At 40.2% G+C, this 19,439-nt stretch overlaps 2 protein-coding genes across 7 annotated transcripts in view; one reads left to right on the top strand and one right to left on the bottom strand.

Moving 5' to 3' along the window:
* Positions 1–9,028, top strand: part of rabepk (Rab9 effector protein with kelch motifs) — a 31,473-nt gene extending 22,445 nt beyond the window's left edge. For 4 of the 5 annotated variants that reach the window (XM_043720189.2, XM_043720188.2, XM_087998421.1 and 1 more), the window contains exons 4-8: positions 479–631; positions 2,146–2,307; positions 2,445–2,594; positions 3,336–3,491; positions 7,917–9,028. In XM_043720189.2, coding sequence (XP_043576124.1) covers positions 479–631; positions 2,146–2,307; positions 2,445–2,594; positions 3,336–3,491; positions 7,917–8,248 — 953 coding nt within the window. In that variant the 3' untranslated portion in view covers positions 8,249–9,028. The remainder of the gene's footprint in view (positions 1–478; positions 632–2,145; positions 2,308–2,444; positions 2,595–3,335; positions 3,492–7,916) is intronic. The other variant, XM_087998419.1, reaches the window with a different exon arrangement.
* hspa5 (heat shock protein family A (Hsp70) member 5) lies at positions 8,942–17,904 on the bottom strand. 2 transcript variants are annotated; one of them, XM_043720183.2, is made up of 10 exons: positions 17,808–17,904; positions 15,960–16,111; positions 15,649–15,880; positions 15,133–15,267; positions 14,144–14,256; positions 13,835–13,989; positions 13,520–13,755; positions 12,541–12,778; positions 12,268–12,435; positions 8,942–10,954 (listed from the first exon to the last, which is right to left on the bottom strand). In XM_043720183.2, exons 2-10 carry the CDS (start codon positions 16,070–16,072, stop codon positions 10,392–10,394), a joined length of 1,953 nt encoding a protein of 650 aa, XP_043576118.1. In that variant the 5' UTR covers positions 16,073–16,111; positions 17,808–17,904; the 3' UTR covers positions 8,942–10,391. The 2 variants fall into 2 exon arrangements, with proteins under 2 accessions (XP_043576118.1, XP_043576119.1); XM_043720184.2 differs by having other exon boundaries at positions 17,803–17,822.
* Between the last annotated feature and the right edge of the window lie 1,535 nt (positions 17,905–19,439).

Below are 19,439 nucleotides of genomic sequence, written 5' to 3'. Positions count from 1 at the left end.
TTTCAAAACTTTTCTCACATGTTAAACAACTGAGTTGCTCAAAATATTCAGTTAATGTTTCTTGATGATGTGTGAAAGACTCTTGACTGCCTCTGCAGTGGATATTTTCCACTTCTTTAATTAAGAATGCTTCGACCTATTCATTGTCAATTAATATAGAAGAGAATAAGAATGGAATCATGGTTCCATTCTTATTCTCTTCTGTTTCTCCACTTTTACAACTCACTGAATCACGTTTTGCAATATTTGTTTTTAGTAGCAGTGTTTTAGTGGCTGGACCCAGTTGTGTAATGTTGGGGCAGCATGCGGATGATTCCTGGTTAGCAGGCATGTTCAGTGCAACACTAATTGAACAGTCTATTATTTCAATTATTTGTACTATTACTAGTGTTATTTGCCTGTTGTACCAACTTTCTTCATTGAGATTTTCTTTTTATTGCTTATAATTACATTTACTGATTTTATTCCTGATAAATAGGCAGACTTGAGTGGGATGTACCAGAGTGGAAGGGATTACTTCCACGATATGAGCACTCCAGCTTTATTTCAGCGAGCAAACCTGGTGACCTCTGGCTGTTTGGCGGAGCAGATGAATGTTCAAACAGGAACTGTGTTCAAGTTTTGAATTTCGGTAATATATTTAACATGTTGAACCTACTGCCATTACTCAGTTTCAATCAACCAGATTCTTAAAACCTAATGACTTTTGTATAATGTCAATATCTTTTTGTGACTTACACATAAGAACATTTTTGAGAAACAAGACACCAGAGTGATAAGTATATTTGCAAATCTCACATTCCCTCAAAATTCCATACTGTAAGTTTTTAAAAAGTACGTATTTAGTAGGAATAATGTCATTGTATGATAAACCTTAAATTTTATTTTGCAACCTTTTATAGTGTTGAAAAATTAAATTCATGTGTATGTTGCATTTTCTGCATGGAATTTAATTTTTTAATATATATTGCAAATGCAATAAATAAACATTTATCATTTTTAAACAGAAAATGAAATACTGAAAAGATGGTCTTGGTTCCAAATCTAACAGCATATATTTAAGAGAAATGCAAAGCAGGTGAATCAATATCTGAAAAAAAATTAATGTTATGACACAGGGTAAACCCCTCTTCTAATTTAAACCCGACACACAGAAAAGATTCACCCCTTGCTGTAATCTGTGAAAATTCAAGAGGCCAAGAACTACTTAAAGTAAAAATTAACTAACAACTATTTACAACTCTTTCCTCTAACCTATTGTTTACTTTCCCTTCTATAATACTAGTCTGATAAAACCCCCAAGTTAAGATTTACCAAAAATTCAAATTTCAAAACCAGGCAACTGTCGAATCTTCCCTTTGTATCTTCCTCTGTAGATTTTCTTCTTCTTAGGGAATTCTGTTTCACAGGTCATTGATAGATAAAAGGCACCTTTTAAGAGAGCTGTGTTTTGGGCAGTCTGTACATGCTGGTGGTTTGGCAGTTCTCCCCTCAATTGTTCAATTTTTCCTGGTCTTATAGTCCAAAGCATTGCATTGTTTCACTGGTTTTTAATATTGTCAGTATACTAAATTCAAAACTTGATTGGAGTTTGGTATTTTGGGTAATAATTTAAACTGATTGGCAGAATTTGAATTTGTTTTTGTCATGTCCAGGCAACCCAGCTAATCTAACCGTTCAACCAAATGTTATATTGTTACCTTATTCAGAACACTTGGTGCTGTGTCAGGTAGTTCTGCTAGCTTTTAACTCTCTGAAAGATACAGTGCCCTTTACCTTCATAACCATTAACCATGCAAAATGATAGCCCATCATCAATTATCTGTGCATTTCAATAAGTTGCTGCATTTGCACTGCACTCTCGAAACAAATTAAATTCACCACAAAGTTGGCAAATAGCCCTTTTCATGAAATTTATGTCCCTTAGCCTTTCCATCACAGGAAATGTTTAAAATTATGGAGTTTCATTCCTGCATGTAGTAAATGTTCTTGCTGGTTTTTGAAACTTAATTTTACTATGTGTGTTGCTGAGGTTGTACTTTTGTTATTCATTTTAATTGAAGATCTAATGCCTTTTATTTAAAGCATCAAAACACCAAAAAAAACATGTAATTTTTCCTTTAATCTATGTATTGTCTAAATCAGAAACAGGTTTGTGGAGAAGTCCAACAATAAATGGCACACCACCAACACCCCGGACATGTCATGGCTCTACTGCAGCTATTGGAGATTGCCTTTATGTATTTGGTGGTGGAGACAAAGGAGCAGAACCTGTACAAGATACACAACTCTATATGTTTGATAAAGGTATAAATAAGCAGAATGCGATTTCACTATGGCATATGAGAATTTGAATATTGCAAATGCTAGTTAAACTGTGTTTAGGAACTGACAGTTTTTTTTCTCCACTGAAAATACTAACGCTAATACGTGTATTTCTTTAGCCACACTTAGCTGGTCACAGCAATCAACAGAAGGAAACCCACCAGCTCCAAGACATGGCCATGTGATGATTGCTGTAGGTAGCAAATTGTTTATCCATGGAGGATTATCTGGAGACACATTTTTTAATGATATGCATGTAATTGATACAGGTAAGTCCTGGACATAATCAGTTATTTTAAGTATTGAAAATCCTTATTGGTGATTGGAAGTATTTTGGAAATTTTGCAGATTAACAGGCTGATCTGATGAGATTAGTATTCATCCCAGTGCAAGGAAACAAAAAGCAGGGGGCAGTGAGGTTGGAGAGATTGTAACAAATGCAGCAGAAATTGATAACTCAGTAGCTTCAGTGAAAATTTTGGCAAGGTGGTAATGAAACGAAAGATCCAGCCTAATTCTCTGGGAACATGGTTTTAAATCGCACCATGGCAGCTGATGGAAGTTAAATGCATTTTTAAAACTCATATTTAAAAAGTAGCATTTGCAACCATAAAGTATAAAATATAATTATTGAACTATTATCAATTGACTTAAAAGCCTATCAAATTCACAAACATCCTTCAGAGAAAGAAATTTGGGGAAACTGTCCCTAATGTGTCTGGCTGACATATGAACCCAGACCCACAACAATGCTATTGACTCTTAATTGCTTTCTGAAATGGCAGATTCAATGACCATTCATGCCAGCCTTGTCAGGTTTACCCATGTCAAAGAATTAAAAACATTAACAGAAGAAAAAAAAAGTTTGGGAATTACAGAAATAATTACTGTAAACTTACTACTTGAAGACTAATCTGAAAGCAAACAATTTTAACTTTTAAAAATGTATCAGTAAAAATATGGATACATTCTGAAAAACTTTTCTCATTTTTAATGTGTCTGATATACAGCTGCAGTTAACATGAGATGGAAGAAAATAAAAATGAAGGGTAATATCCCAAAAGGCTGTGCAGCTCATTCTGCAATTTATCATGGAAAGTACATCTTCATCTTTGGTGGTATGGATGTCACAGGAGCTTTGAATACCATGTATAAATATCATATTGGTGAGTCATAGAGACGTACAGCATGGAAACAGACCCTTCGGTCCAACTCGTCCATGCCGACTAGATATCCTAACCTAATGTCATCCAATTTGCCAGCACTTGGCCCATATCCTTCTAAACTCTGCGAAAGTGAGCACTGCAGATACTGGAGATCAAAGTCAAGATTAGAGTGCTGCTGGAAAAGCACAGCAGGTCAGGCAGTGTCCAAGGAGCAGGAAAATCGATGTTTTAGGAATGAGGCTGGGAGCCTCGGGGGTGGAGATAAATGGTAGGGGGGTGGAGCTGGGATGAAGGTAGCTGAGAGTGCAATAGATGGATGGAGGTGGAGGTGAAGGTGATAGGTCAGAGAGGAGGGTGGAGCGGATTGGTGGGAAGGATGATTGAAGATGGGACAGGTCATGAGGAAGGCGCTGAGCTGGAAGGTTGGAACTGGGGTAAGGTTGGAGAAGGGGAAATGAGAAAACTGGTGAAGTCCTCATTGATGCCATGGGATTGAAGGGTCCCAAGATGGAGGATAGGGCGTTCTTCCTCCAGGCATTTGGTGGTAAAGGAGTGATGATGGAGGAGGCCCAGGACCTGCATGTCCTCGGCAGAGTAGGAGGGGGAGTTGAAATGTTCAGCCACGGCGCAATGGGGTTGATTGGTGCAGGTGTCCCGGAGATGTCCCCTAAAGCGCTCTGCGAGTAGGCATCCAGTCTCCTCAATGTTGCTCTCATTGGGAGCAACAATAAATGATGTGTGGAAGTGCAGGTGAAACTTTGATGGATGTGAAAGGCTCATTTGAGGCCTTTGAGGAGAAAGTGAGGTCTGCAGATGCTGGAGATCAGAGCTGAAAATGTGTTGCTGGAAAAGCACAGCAGGTCAGGCAGCATCCAGGGAACAGGAGAATCGACGTTTCGGGCATAAGCCCTTCTTCCTGAAGAAGGGCTTATGCCCGAAACATCGATTCTCCTGTTCCCTGGATGCTGCCTGACCTGCTGCGTTTTTCCAGCAACACATTTTAAGCTCCTTTGAGGCCTTGCACGGAGGTGAGGGGGGAGGTGTGGGCGTGGGTTTGCAGTTCATCAACTTTACCAACACATCCCACCCTGACTTTAAATTCACCTGGACCGTCTCTGACACCTCCCTCCCCTTATTGGACCTCTCCATCTTCATCAACAGTGACCAACTCAACACTCACATTTTCTACAAACACACCTCCTCCCACCCTGTCTCCTGCAAAAATGCTATACAGTATTCCCAATTCCTCTGCCGCATCTGCTTCCAGGAGGACCAGTTGCACCACAAAACACACCAGATGGCCTCCTTCTTTAAAGACCACAATTTCCCCTCCCACATGGTTGATGATGCCCTCCAGCACACCTTTCTGCCCTCGAACCCCATCCCTCTAACTGCAACAAGGACAGAACTGTCCCCCCCCAGTCCTCACCTTCCACCCCCCAATCTCGGCATATATACATTATTATCCGCCATTTCCGCCATCGACAAACAGACCCCACCAAAGATATATTTCCCTTCCCACCCCTATCTGCTTTCCGTAAAGACCGTTCCCTCTGTGACTATCTGGTCAGGTCCATGCCCCCGAGCAACCCACCCTCCCCTCCTGACCTTCCCCTGCCACCGTAGGAATTGCAAAGCCTGCACCCACGCCTATATGCAAGGCCCCAAAGGAGCCTTCCACATCCATGAAAGTTTCACCTGCACTTCCACACATGTCATTTACTATATGTGGGCGGCACGGTGGCACAGTGGTTAGCACTGCTGCCTCACAGCGCCAGAGACCCGGGTTCAATTCCTGACTTAGGCGACTGACTGTGAGGAGTTTGTACATTCTCCCCGTGTCTGCGTGGGTTTTCTCCGGGTGCTCCGGTTTCCTCCCACAGTCCAAAGATGTGCCGGTCAGGTGAATTGGCTATGCTAAATTGCCCGTAGTGTTGGGTAAATGTAGGGTAATGGGTGGGTTGCACTTCGGCGGGTCGGTGTGGACTTGTTGGGCCGAAGGGCCTGTTTCCACACTGTAACTAATCTAAGTAATCTAATCTATATCCATTGCTCTGATGCGGTCTTCTCTATATTGGGGAGATTGGACGCTTACTCACAGAGTACTTCAGAGAACAACTCTGGGATACACGCAGCAATCAACCCCACTGACCCGTGGCTGAACATTCAAATCCCCCTCCCACTCTGCCAAGGACATGCAGGCCCCGGGCCTCCTCCATCAGCACTCCCTTACCAACCGCGCTTGGAGGAAGAATGCCTCATCTTTCACCTCGGGACCGTTCAACCCCATGGTATCAATGTGGACTTCACCAGTTTCTTCATTTCCTCTCCTCCCACCCTACCTAGCTCCAACCTTCCAGCTCAGCACCATCCTCATGACCTGTCCCATTTGTCAATCTTCCTTCCCACCTATCCACTCTACCCTAAAGGCTCCCAGCCTCATTCCTGATGAAGGGCTTTTGCCCAAAATGTTGATATTCCTGCTCCTCGGATGCTGCCTGACCTCCTTCTGGACCCTTCCTATTCATATACCTATCCAGATGACTTTTAAATGCTGCAATTGTACCAACCTCCACGACTTTCTTTGACAGCTTATTCCATACACACACCACCTTTTGTGCGAAAAGGTTGCCCCTTTGGTCCCTTTTATATCTTTCCTGTCTCACCCCCCCAGGGAAAACTTTGTTTATTTACCTTATCCATGCCCCTCATGATTTTTATAAATCTCTATAAAGTCACCCCTCAGCATCCAAGGCTCCAGGGAAAACAGCACCAGCTTATTCAGCCTCTCCCAATAACTCAAATCCTCCAACCATGGCAACATCCTTAAATCTTTTCTGAACCCTTCCAAGTTTCACGATATCCTTCCAAAAGGAAGGAGACTAGAATTGCACATTATTCCAAAAGTGGCCTAACCAATGTTCTGTACAGCTGCAACATGACCTCCCAACTGCATTTTCTGGTTCAGAGATGGATTATTAAGTTAAAAATTAAGTTGTTAACTTGAAAATCAAACCAGTCCCAGTAAGTTAGTGTATATACTCGAGTAATAGTTGATATCATGTAAAATTCAACCCCTATTTTTGGCCAAATAACCTGGAATTTTCCATATATCGCATGTAAAAAGCGACCCCAGTTCTTCACAGATTATAGATCAACGTTTGAGTCACGTCCTGCTCCAGCTTTCCAGTGTGCCGGTGGATCCGCTCTGCTCCTGGTCTTCCACTCTGCCGGTTCCACTCCAGGTGTTCTGAATTACCATAATTTGTTTTTTTTTCTCTTTATCCGTTTAGCGATCAATTGGGCTTCTGCTAACGATATGGTATGAATTTTGGTGGGCCTAAATTTCAGGCCTTCAAAAATAGTGTCCATGTATTAGTCCACTCCATAAATTTAACCTAAAGAAAAATGTGACTATTACTCGAGTATATATGGTATGTTAGAATGAGCTCTTTCTGATTTTCAATAAACATCATAAGTAGGTTCTCCTTGGCAAATAAAAATTTTGTTGTGTGGTTGTTTTGTTAACTATTTTGAGAATCTGTGTTCAGATATCCACGATAATTTCATTGTAATTAGTCATATTAAAACAGACCTGGTTACCAGTAGTCTAGAAATAATACTTGCTCCATCCTAAAATGAGGGAAGCTGAACTGACTTAGCCTTCTTTTCTAGAATTCGTGTAATTTAGTTATCACATTTGAGTTTTGGATATTTTACTACTTTAAAAATATTTTCCTGCCCTGTCAATATTTGTAACCCAATCCACCATTTTCTTTTCCCTACTCCCTGTGCTATTCACAAAGACGACAAAAGATAGCAGATGCATGAAAATAGGCTAAAACTAAATTAAAACCAAAAGAACTGCAGATGCTAGAAATCAGAAACAAAAACTGCTGGAAAAGATCACGTCTGGCAGCATCTGTGGAGAGAACTTAAGAGTTCACATTTCTTAAAATTCCACAGATGTAGCCAACCCTGCTGAGCTTTTCAAGCAACTTCTGTTCATGCATCTGCACGTATTGGATAACAAATTCCATTGCCAGTTAAGTTGGACATTTTTCTTTCAGATTTAGTGTTTCTTTCCTTTTGGCGGTTTCTTTTATTTCTGCTGGGTTTTTTTTATTCTGGTCTTTGTAAACATGATCATATCAGAGAATGGCAACTTTGTACACTTTACTATATTCCCATAGTTGAGTACACATGGCAATAAAATCAAGTATATATTTCAACCACAGGAAGAGTCAGTGTTTAGAAGACACGATTTTTTTCCTGACTTGCAGCTTCCTAACCCCAATAGAAGTAAAAACAATCATACAAGTAAACACTTTAGTCTTGAAAGAAAAATGTCTAAATGGAGAACTTAAGAATGCAATGCTGTCAGATTCTGTTTTTGAGTTTTTTTAATAAATTTCTTTTCATTAGAAACAAGCTGTTGGACACTCTTGGAATTTGGTCCCTTGCTACCAGCAGGACGGCTGGATCATGCTATGAGTGTGATACCCTGGAAAATAAGGAAAGAAAATGAAGCCTCCATTCCTGCTGAAAAAAATAGTGATGAGCAATCACCTAAGGGGAACACATGTGAGAAATCTAGCCAGCAAAGCAAGGCTGATGAAAATCTTGTACCAAGGAATTGTTCAATAGTTCAAAATCAAACAATGAACATTGTGCATCTATGTTTGGTTTTTGGTGGAATGGACACTCAAGGAGAAATTTATAATGACTGTTTTGTCACACTAGTTGATGGTTATTAACTGTACTTATTCCCTTAGTATAGTTACCACTCATTTACAAAACTTCCACGTGAACATACTTAGAAATCATGTTACCATAACAAAAAGTGTGGATGCTAGAAGTGCTTTGGACTGGCAGCATGTGGTAAATACCACTGTCTCCAGCAAAGCCAGGAGTTTCCAGTCTCTTTTAAACTCTCTTAAACCTTAGATGTTTATACTGTCCAATATTGTAATGTTGTTCACCTCTGAACTTTTCCTTAACCACTTACTGAGATGTTGAAATTATTTTCAGCCTTACTGAGACTGGGATAATGTGAACAGGACAAGCATACAAAATATATCCTGCATTGTTAAATTCTAATTTATTTGGCATGATTCAAAGTGCATGAAGGAATGTAGTTAAAGAGGAGGGGGTGTTAAAAAAGGTTAAAATTTTAGATTTGATCATAAATATATCATATCCAAAGATCAGCAGTAAGGCAGCTCTTTCCTCAATGACCAAGGGCAACATCTGATTTCAACGACACCCTGAACCATGCCTGTAACCTTCATCCACACTACTGATACCAACTCGTGCATTCTATTTAAAATGTGATTAAATTTAGCACAAGATTACAACTTGTTTAATTCATGCACAAGGGCTAATATGAAATGCTATCTGAATGTGGAATTCCAGAGACATTGTGTAGGTATAAAATTAGTCTTCACAGGGGTAGTACAGGCATTTTATTGAAATTTCAATGCTTGTTTCTTACAGAATTGTACATCTTTAAAAAAATAAAGTTGAAATCAATTGAACTTGGAATATAAAAGTTGCTTGAAAATGTACATCCTACAAATTTTGTTCATGTGCCTTTTCAATAGCCACAGTAAGCTTTATACTGGAACAAACATGCCAGTCTGTGGATGTGGATTTAGTCAACCTCAATGCCAAGAATGATAAGAGCTCTTCTTCCAGAGGAAGGTTTGTTCTTTCATCTGTAAAGAACAAAGTACTTCTCTCCTGGGATTAGTGAAATTTATCCCCAAATTCAAGTTGAACCTCATGATTAGAGTGACCATTTATGCATGTTAATGCTGGAATCAGTAGGTGAAACTTCACCTGAAAAATAGCACCTGTTACTTAATATGGAAAGATTAAGCATGTTCAACCCAATAAAACAATTGTCATCTACTCGAGTTAGTTGCAGTATATGTTGGAAGCTGTTGTAACCATCCAAAATGTAGCAAATGCTATGACAGCTTGTGAATGGAACATATGCTGGACTGGGATAAATCAATTTTCTGGTGTGAGTCAGTCGATTAGTTCCTTCTGCAGGCTTAAATGGAGGGAGGGGGGAGGCAAGAAATATTCCTTGTCTCGGTTGCCAAAATATAAGATTAAGCCATGTATTTTTTTAAAAAGGAAGTGTTTGGCATTTCTTATTGCTTTTGACCAGGTGCAGAAATAAGAAATCAAATCCTGATGTTTACTTGGACAGGGGAAACAAGTTAAGGTTGGTCAGAGCAAGTTTAACTGAATAGCCAAGTCTGCCCAGCTTGAATGCATGTATTACTGCAAGCTGTCTGTTCATTCTACTTGATGCACTCGAGTACTGCACAAAACAGAACCTTCCTTACTTTCCTAAGAGTTTAAAATCAGCATTAAAGATTGCCATTGATTTGATCAAGTTGTGGCATGGTACACAATTCAAAACACTTGGTGCATTCAAGCTGCATGTCAAAATAATCAGAAATCAAAAAAGGTGTTTCAAAATAGGTAAAAAGTAACTATGAATTCAAGACTCTGAACAAGATACAGTTCAATGAAAGCATTCTTTCCCAAAGACATCTACACCCTCTAGACAAGGTAATGTTTGTATCAAACATAACATTTATTGGTCAATACAGTAGAAAACATTCTACACTTTGACAGACCAAACAAGGATTCAAATAAATAGAAAAATGGGTACTGGAGAACATTGTACTCAGCCTTGACAACTCAATTTCCCAATCAAGCTCTCCCTCTGGCTAACTCATGCTGAAACTGCATTAGAAAGTATGAGCCTTTGAGAATTTTCAGTCCACTCAAGTGAAAATTGTGCACATACATTCAAGAATTAAGTCCTTATCATTCAGAAATCTTTCTCAGTCCAATATTTACAAAATTGAAGTCCTTAGATTACAACTCATCCTTTTCAGTCTCTTCTTCCTCTTCTGGAGGAGGTCCACCTGCACTTCCATACAGCTTACTTACTATTGGCTGAACAATTTCTTCAAGTTCCTTCTTCTTAGCTTTGAATTCTTCAATGTCAGAATCCTGATGACTTTCAAGCCACTCAATCTTTTCCTCCACAGCTTTCTCAATAGTTTCTTTGTCCTCTGTTGATAGCTTACCACCAAGTTTTTCTTTATCACCAATCTGGTTCTTCAGAGAATAGGCATAGCTCTCCAGATCATTTCTGGCATCAATACGTTCTTTAAGTTTTAGATCCTCTTCAGCAAATTTCTCTGCATCATTCACCATTCTCTCAATTTCCTCTGGGGTCAGACGGTTCTGGTCATTTGTAATAGTGATCTTGTTTTTATTTCCAGTGCCTTTGTCTTCAGCTGTAACACGTAGGATGCCATTTACATCTATTTCAAATGTGACTTCAATTTGAGGAACACCACGAGGTGCTGGAGGAATACCAGTTAAGTCAAAGGTACCAAGCAGGTGGTTATCTTTGGTCAGTGGTCGTTCACCTAAAAAACAATGATTATTGATGTCAGCAAAGATGTTACATCATAGGATCCCCTTAGTCCATTCAGCAAAGAGTACACTGACCCTCTAAAGAGCATCTGACAGAGCATGTGGCAAACACTATCCCCAGATTTACCATTGCTAGCCAACATATCCCTGGACACTATGGGCAATTTAATACAGCCAATCCACTTCACCTGCACATCTTTGGACCATGGATGAAATCAGGGCACAGAGAAAAGGAAACCCAGTGTGCAAACTCTACAGTTACCAAAGGCTAGACAAACCAGGGTTTGTGTGATTTTCTTATTAAATCACCTCCTCCCCTTTACAGAAAACTTAACTTTTGCTTGAAGTAAAAGCCACCTAGAGATTATGCTGGTATAATCTGTCCATGTTAAACTCTGGTATTACAACTCGGCTCATAAGCTACATTAGTGGTTAAAAATACTATTCCCTTTTAGCCCAAATACTCAACAGTTCAGTCTTCAAAGGTCCACAAGTGGTAATGCAAAAAAAGTTACAAACTGAACCAATTACTCTATTGCAAGCTAGCTGTGTTTGATTGAGAAGTACCAAGTTTCAAATTTTGCAATTTACAACAAAATTGTTGTTAAAGATTCTGCAACAATCTGCTTGAGAGAATCAGAATCTAATGATCAGTATAAAGTGTAGACTGAGTGAGACCACAAGAAACTCTTGCAGACCCATCTTGCTACTTGGCATTTGATTACACAGATGACTACTGAAGAAACAGTAGTAATTGCAATGATATGGACAGCTGCTGGGCTTTGTTTAGAAAGGTAAGCAGTGACATTTTCACATTTATAACTATCTGCCCATGTTTGGAGGTAATTATTAGGAACTGAAGAGAAAAAAAAAAAAAGAGGCTAGATACTCCCCATCTTACACCCTCCCAAACAAAGATGCTCAAAAGATAGTTCTGCATGAACTTAGAGTGGATACATCAGTTTGGATTATAAAAGACATGATACATTTGACAATATTAAAACCTGTCTTCATTACATTGGTTTTGGTAGTTAAGGTTTACACCTCAAAACCTGATGAAGCAGCTTATAACACAAAGCTGTTAAATAATTACTGCACAATCTAAGGCAGTCATGAAGAGAGAGTGTTTCCAGGGCAGTTAAAAGATAGTTAGAGTATTAAAAACATCTGACACTTGACTGCTGAAAGTCAAGTTTGCAGAATTCCATTGACAATTGTGGACTATGGAACAGTACAGAACATGGTGGCAGCAGCTTCTTGTAGCAAAAGTTTAATTATACAAAACACAAACTAAACAGCAACCTACCTTCATAGACCTTTATTGTTACAGTAGGTTGGTTGTCAGAAGCAGTTGAGAAGATCTGAGACTTCTTAGTTGGAACCACAGTATTACGTGGTATTAGCTTGGTCATGACACCACCAACAGTTTCAATTCCAAGAGTCAAAGGACAAACATCCAGGAGAACAAGATCACCTATATTTTTGTTTAATTAGAAACCAGCATGTTAGAAAACCAATTCACTTCACAGCAAGTTAATTTGCAGTAACATGAACTCTACAATCAGTTTCTGGCACCTACCAGTATCTTCCTCTCCCGAGAGGACACCAGCCTGTACTGCGGCACCATATGCCACAGCCTCATCAGGGTTGATTCCACGAGATGGTTCCTTGCCATTGAAGAACTCCTTTACCAGCTGCTGAATTTTAGGAATGCGAGTGGAGCCACCCACAAGTACAATTTCATCAATTTCAGTTTTCTTCAGATCAGCATCTTCCATCACTTTCTGTACAGGCTTCATGGTTGATCGGAAGAGGTCCTGATGACAAGGACAATTAAGCTTGTTATTGTCCATGATTAGCTTCATTACTTGCACTTTGTTTTAGTTTAAGTTAAATCAAGCTTGTGAAATGCAATAAATGGAATCAATCATAACTAAAGCAAACAAATTGCTACAAACCAATGCTCTAATTTATTGCTTAGGGTGGAGAATTAAGTACATTGCTCAAATGCCCAGTTGAAGTCAGTAAACCAAGCATCAAGAAATTAGATTTAGTTACACAGCATTCAATTTTCAGTGCTAGAATTTGACTGGTTAGGGAAAGGAACTGGAGTAGCCTACAAAACGTATTAAAACCAACTTAATGACAACAAATGCAAGTAGTAATATCTTTAAAATAGTTATTTTCAGTCTGAAGTTAAAAAAGGTTAGCCCATAAACTTAGTTCAGCCTTGGACAAAATAAAAAAAAAACAAACAAAAACATTTAGTCCTTCCAGGATGGGATATTTGCACAAGAGACTAGATTCTCTGGAAATCTATACTTTGATTTATTCATCTCCCACAGCAATGGGCAATAACCTAAACAAGGTTTGCAACATTTCAATGAGGAATAATTCAGATGCACATGCTCAAGCATGCATTTGCATAAGGATCCAAATTTAGAGTGCTAAGTGCCATCACTTAAAGTCTGAAGCCTCTCAAGGAATATTTTTAAGTCAATACAATAATCAAAGTTCAATTTTAACTAAACAAGAGCTAAATCTGAAGCATAACTCACCATATTCAGTTCCTCAAATTTTGCACGTGTTAAAGTTTCAGAGAAATCTTCACCCTCAAAGAAAGATTCAATTTCAATTCTAGCTTGATGTTGGGAAGACAAACCACGTTTGGCCTTTTCAACTTCACGGCGAAGTTTCTGGACGGCTCTGTTATCCTTTCGAACATCTTTTCCAGTTTTCTTCTTGTACAACTTGACAAAATGTTCCATTACACGTTGGTCGAAGTCTTCACCACCTGATTAAAGTTACTGGTTTAAAAATCAATTCTGATAAGTTAAGATGTTAAAATATAACATTTACATATATAGTCTTACCTAGATGAGTGTCACCATTTGTAGCAACTACTTCAAAAACCCCATTGTCAATAGTAAGCAGTGACACATCAAAAGTACCACCACCAAGGTCAAACACCAGAATGTTCTTTTCACCCTCTCGCTTGTCCAGCCCATAGGCAATTGCAGCAGCAGTTCTGAAGAGGGGAAAAAAAAAAAAAATGAAATCTAAACAAGACACTTAAAAATATATAAATTCCCAACTAGACCAAGACAGATGAAATAAGGTTTCAAGTGGTTCATTTTGGGGTTAACCAACATTAACTCGTTAACACCTGTTAAAATACTCACGGCTCATTGATGATCCTCATAACATTCAGACCAGCAATAGTGCCAGCATCCTTTGTAGCCTGACGTTGAGCATCATTGAAGTAAGCAGGTACTGTTACCACAGCATGTGTAACCTACACAATCAAATGGAGATATATTTTAGAAAATACATTATAGCAAATGTGTCAAATTTCTCCTGTCAATTCATTACAGAAGAAAATTCAAATGCTTTATCCAAAGCTGGGAGAGATGTTTCCATTTGTACTTTCTACACTGGGATATCAACTGGTTGTGTAGTGGAAAGACAACAAAACAGACCAAATCACTAAAGATGCAACAACTTGCAGCTCAATACAGAAGACAAGCTCATTTCCTGGAACAGGAAAGATGCAACAGAAGGTATTTTGATTGTAATTCAATCTTAATTGAAAATCCAGGATTAAAATAGTACTTTGGGCTCATGCAAAAATCCACACGCTTTGAATGTAAATTCCTCTGTACTGCAACATTTCCAGCTTCTTTTGAAAAAGAGGCTAGGGAAGTGCTCATGAATTGCAAGCCAATTGAAGACCCTCCGAAATAACCGATTTGCTTTAGGGCGCACAGATTTACATATATCCAGTCAAGATCACACTAAACAGAGTCAGATGTACAGCATGGAAACAGACCCTTCGATCCAACCCATCCATGCCAGCCAGATATCCCAACCCAATCTAGTCCCACCTGCCAGCACCCGGCCCATATCCCTCCAAACCCTTCCTATTCATATACCCATCCAAATGCCTCTTAAATGTTGCAATTGTACCAGCCTCCACCACATCCTCTGGCAGCTCATTCCATACACATACCACCCTGTGAGAAAAAGTTGCCCCTTAGGTCTCATAATTCCCCTCTCACCCTGAACTGATGCCCACTAGTTCTGGACTTCCCAATCCCAGAGAAAAGACTTTGCCTATTTACCCTATCCATAGCCATGTATTTGGATCAGAAAGTGAACCAGTTGCAAATACCTTCTTGCCAAGGTAAGCCTCAGCAGTTTCTTTCATCTTAGTCAATACCATGGCAGATATCTCCTCTGGAGCAAAAGTCTTGACCTCACCAGAAATATCAAGTTGGACATGAGGTTTGTTCTTCTTTTCAATTACCTAGACAAAAGAAAGTTCATAGATCTGTTGGTGAAACTCTTGGTTCTCAAAACTTGCCAACAGATCTGACTGGAGACATGACCAGGTGACCTATTTTACTTAAACACCTGAACCTATTTGTGCTTAAAAAAACTGCAAAAGATCAGAAGACATTAAAGTACTGAAGTCAGCTAACAAAAGAAATAACATTAACAGGTCAATGATGACCTAAACAAAGGAATCAGATCATTTCAGACTTGATATTACACACTTTTATTCAAACTTAGCTCAAGTACTACATGCATACACTTATACCTTAAAATCAGATAATTCTGCAACTGACCTTCAAGTATTAAGCCCTGAAAACCCATATTTGAACTGAGGAAAGCACAAACTTATTACCTTAAAAGGTAGGTATTTGACATCTTGCTGTACTGCTGGATCATTCCAGGTTCGTCCAATAAGCCGCTTGGCATCAAAAACAGTGTTCTCTGGGTTAGAGGTGAGCTGGTTCTTCGCAGCATCACCTATCAGACGTTCACCATCAGTTGTGAAGGCCACATATGATGGAGTGATTCTGTTTCCCTGGTCATTGGCAATAATTTCCACACGTCCATTTTTGTAGACACCAACACTAGAAAAAAGTAGTCAATATTGCCAGTTGCTTTAATCTGAAATTTTAGAAAAAACAAAGACAAAAATCTCAAACTTACCAAGAGTAAGTTGTACCAAGATCAATCCCAACTACAGTACCAACACTTTCTTTCTTATCATCCTCATCAGCAAAGACACTGCTGATTAGCAGCAGAAGCAAATAACCTCTCATGGTGACTCACGATTGTGCCCTTGGTAGTGATGGCTATTCCTTAAAAAATAAAGGGAAATGTTACAAGTCAATGATTACCATACATCCACATGTGACCATTAAACCTCACTTTTACATTTAACATTAGAATATCAACACTAATGTACTGCAAGTTCACAACTGATGAAAACCCATGGTATGGTTCAAAAGAAAAGCCTTACACCAAAGACTATATAAAAAAAATTGATGACCTGAACTGTGGCAAGCATGATTTAGTCCAGGAAGTGATACTTTTGGGAGGGCTAACAAGGCATGCAACCACACTGAACAGAAAGTAGAGGATCACAGAAACCTTGATGTGCATAGTCTGCTGCCTTTGAGGGTCAATGGCCAAGTCAACTATGGTGTCTGTGGGATATGTGCCTACAAGTCAAGATATTGCTTTAAATCTAATGTTAGTTAAGTTACAGCTGCATCCTACATGCATTTCTGGTCACTACACTACAGGAAGGATGTTAGATTAGATTCCCTACACAGAGTGGAAACAGGCCCTTCAGACCAAAAAATCCACACCGAATCCTCTGAAGAGTAACCCACCTAGACCCATTTCCCTCTGCCTAATGCACCTAACACTATGGGCTATTTAGCACAGCCAATTCATCTGACCTGCACATCTTTGGACTGGGGGGGGGGGGGAGGGGAGAGAACTGGAGTACCTGGAGGAAACCCATGCAGGCACAGGGAAAGTATGCAAACGCCAGAGACAGTGGCCCAAGGCTGGGCTCAAACCTGGGTCCCTGGCACTGAGGCTACAGTACTAACCACATTTCCACCTTCACCAATATCATACAAGTGGTGGCTAAGATTCATCAGGATTTGTGTACAAAAAAGGATCAACACAGGTAATTTTCTTATGGGCAGGAAAAGCTGAATGGGTACCCAAATGAGACCTAAAAACATCAAGATAGGCAAGGTGAAACACCCCCTGCCCCCCCCCCCCCAAAGGTTGATAACCAGCGGAAACTTTTTTAAACGCAAGAATCAAGAGATTTAGAAGGGATTAAAGGAAAATAAAATCACCTAGAGGGTGGTGAGCGTATAAAATTCACTACTTTATAAAAATGCGTGGTAGAAGCAGGAACCATCAAGACACGCAAGGCGCGTTTATAACGCCCTAATATAAAAGGTTACGTGCCAAGCGCTGAAAAACGGCATTAGAATAGATGGATTCTCGAAGACTGATGCGGTCACAACGGGCCTTTACCATGCAAAAGCATCGGCGACTTAATGAACGTGTTGCCTACTCAAATGGCTCCCAATAAAAAATTAAGTGGAAATGTTCAAGTTAACAGCATATTACAAACGAGAATATCAAATAAGTTACGTTAAAATGACCCTAAAAGACAACCAGTTGAGGTAGTGCCCCGGAAGCCATTTTACATCAGCCAACACCAACACCTCCGTTCCAATCGAATCGCCGAGTAACAAAGGCCTACTGCACACCGATCGAGGGAATAAAGATGAATTGTAAGTTTTATTTTAGTGGATTACAATTCTGTTGACTCTAGACTATTGTTCTCAGACTCGGCAAAGAACCGCCTAGCACGAGGAAGCCGGCCCCGCTATGCTCTACAACATCCGGACTCAAAAAACCCTCGCTTTTTCAACGTTAATTGTTCGCAATAAATCTAACGATTCACGATGATTCTGCCATTTTGAGTATCGGTCTGTTCAAAGCCCATGATCATTACCTTACCCGCTATTCGCTGCTACTCGAGAACTTGCACAACACTCCACCACAGCCGGCTTCAAGGATCCCAGACTAGTGCAGGCTCCCGTTCCAGCCTTTATATAGAATTCTGACTTCCCCATCGTGGAGCGCCGCGATTGGTTGGTTGCCCTTGCGTTGGAGGCTGTTGATTGGCCACATGGCGCACGCTGGCCACTCCGGAGGGTGACACGTACGGGCTTTCGGGGACTCGTCACAGGGGAGAGGACGGCCCGCCCCCTGGCCGTACATCGCCTGCCCATTGGCCTGACTTTGAACCGACTCGGTCCAATAGAAGTCGAATGTCTCCGAGCCCCGTGTTGCAATTGGGTTGTATCGTTGTCGATCTTAGCGTCTTCACGACCCTACCCTCCTCCGTCTTGCCAACGGACGATTGCGTGCGTGTTGCTTCATCCCTCGCGCCTTCCCTCCCCCAGTACGTACACATGTTGGCTTCTGGAATATTCAGCACCTGAATGACGGCTGTTTCTCGTTCGTTTCTGATGGCCTTCATGGTCTGCTTTTTGAGCGAGCGGTCTGGAGTTTTAAACATGTGTACTTCGGGCCCGCTTTTTCTCCCAGCTCAGTGGATGCTTAAGTAAATGTAGTCCGGATGTGGTTTCTTTTTCTGACATTGAAATTTACTCCGTCGTCTGGCGTTCTGTCAGATATGTCTTTGATGTATTCGAAATGGTTAGGCCTTTCTGTCCTTGTAATTTAAGTGTCCTTTCTAATGTCGTAGTTAACAGGTGAAGGCAGTGAGCCTTAGCTGAAAAGTTCAAGTCAGAAAATTTCACATAAATCTATGCCCCTTCAGTTTATGATCTGTTTGGAGGAAAAGTTCGCCTTTAGCCACAGGATCATGTTTGTTTGAGGAACCCCAGAATCGAATTGCCAGCCAATACACACGTGGACTGGCCGCTTGGTTAAAAGTCAGATAGCAAGAAGGGCGTTTTTGATCTATTACAACCAGTCGGGCAAAGATGATGGGGGGAAAACCGAGCCAAAATATTCATACTGGAATTCTATCAAATTCTAGTTGAAGTTGCCCAGCAGATTGCAAACAACAAAACTAAACTAGTAGTATGGACGAGCTTGGAGATGCTGGAACACTACATACAAGCAATTTTGGACCCTGCATCTAAGGAAGAGAATCCAAAGGAGTTTACAAGAATGAAGGGCTTGTCATAGGAGGTGTGATTGAGACTCTGGCTCAGTACTTGCTGGAGTTTAGAAAGATGAGGGATACCACATTGAAACTTCCAGAATACCGGGATGCATGGATAGAGTAGACATGGAGAAGATGTTTCCACTAATGGAGAGGCTAAGAACCAAGGGCACACTCTCAGAGTGAGGGAATGATCCTTTAGAACTGAGATGAAGAGGAATTGCCTCAGCCAGAGGCAATTTGCTGTGGAACCCATTGTCACAGAGGACTGTGGAGGCTAACACATTGCATTTGAGAGAGAGAGAGAGGTTCTTAATTAGTAAAGGAATCAAGGGTCATGGGGAGAAAGCATGAGAATGGGGTTGCGAAACACATCAGCCATGATCGATTGGTAGAGTAGACTCAATAAACTTAATGGTCTAATTCTGCCCCTGGATCTATGGTCTGACTCA

The sequence above is a fragment of the Chiloscyllium plagiosum genome, unplaced genomic scaffold (assembly GCF_037043375.1).
Source record: "Chiloscyllium plagiosum isolate Xiang-an unplaced genomic scaffold, Cpla_swu_hap1 HiC_scaffold_21, whole genome shotgun sequence".
In the NCBI taxonomy this organism is placed as follows: Eukaryota; Metazoa; Chordata; class Chondrichthyes; order Orectolobiformes; family Hemiscylliidae; genus Chiloscyllium; species Chiloscyllium plagiosum.
The sequence above is the reverse complement of the archived record's forward strand: the minus strand, read 5'-3'. Positions and strand labels throughout refer to the sequence as shown.

Excerpts from the sequence above, each read along its gene's own strand:
- hspa5 (XM_043720183.2), bottom strand. The coding sequence starts at position 16,072 with ATGAGAGGTTATTTGCTTCTGCTGCTAATCAGCAGTGTCTTTGCTGAT. Across the intron at positions 15,268-15,648 it reads TCAAATACCTACCTTTTAAG|GTAATTGAAAAGAAGAACAA; the intron begins GTAATAAGTTTG and ends TCTTTTGTCTAG. Across the intron at positions 12,436-12,540 it reads CTCGGGAGAGGAAGATACTG|GTGATCTTGTTCTCCTGGAT; the intron begins GTAGGTGCCAGA and ends ACAAAAATATAG.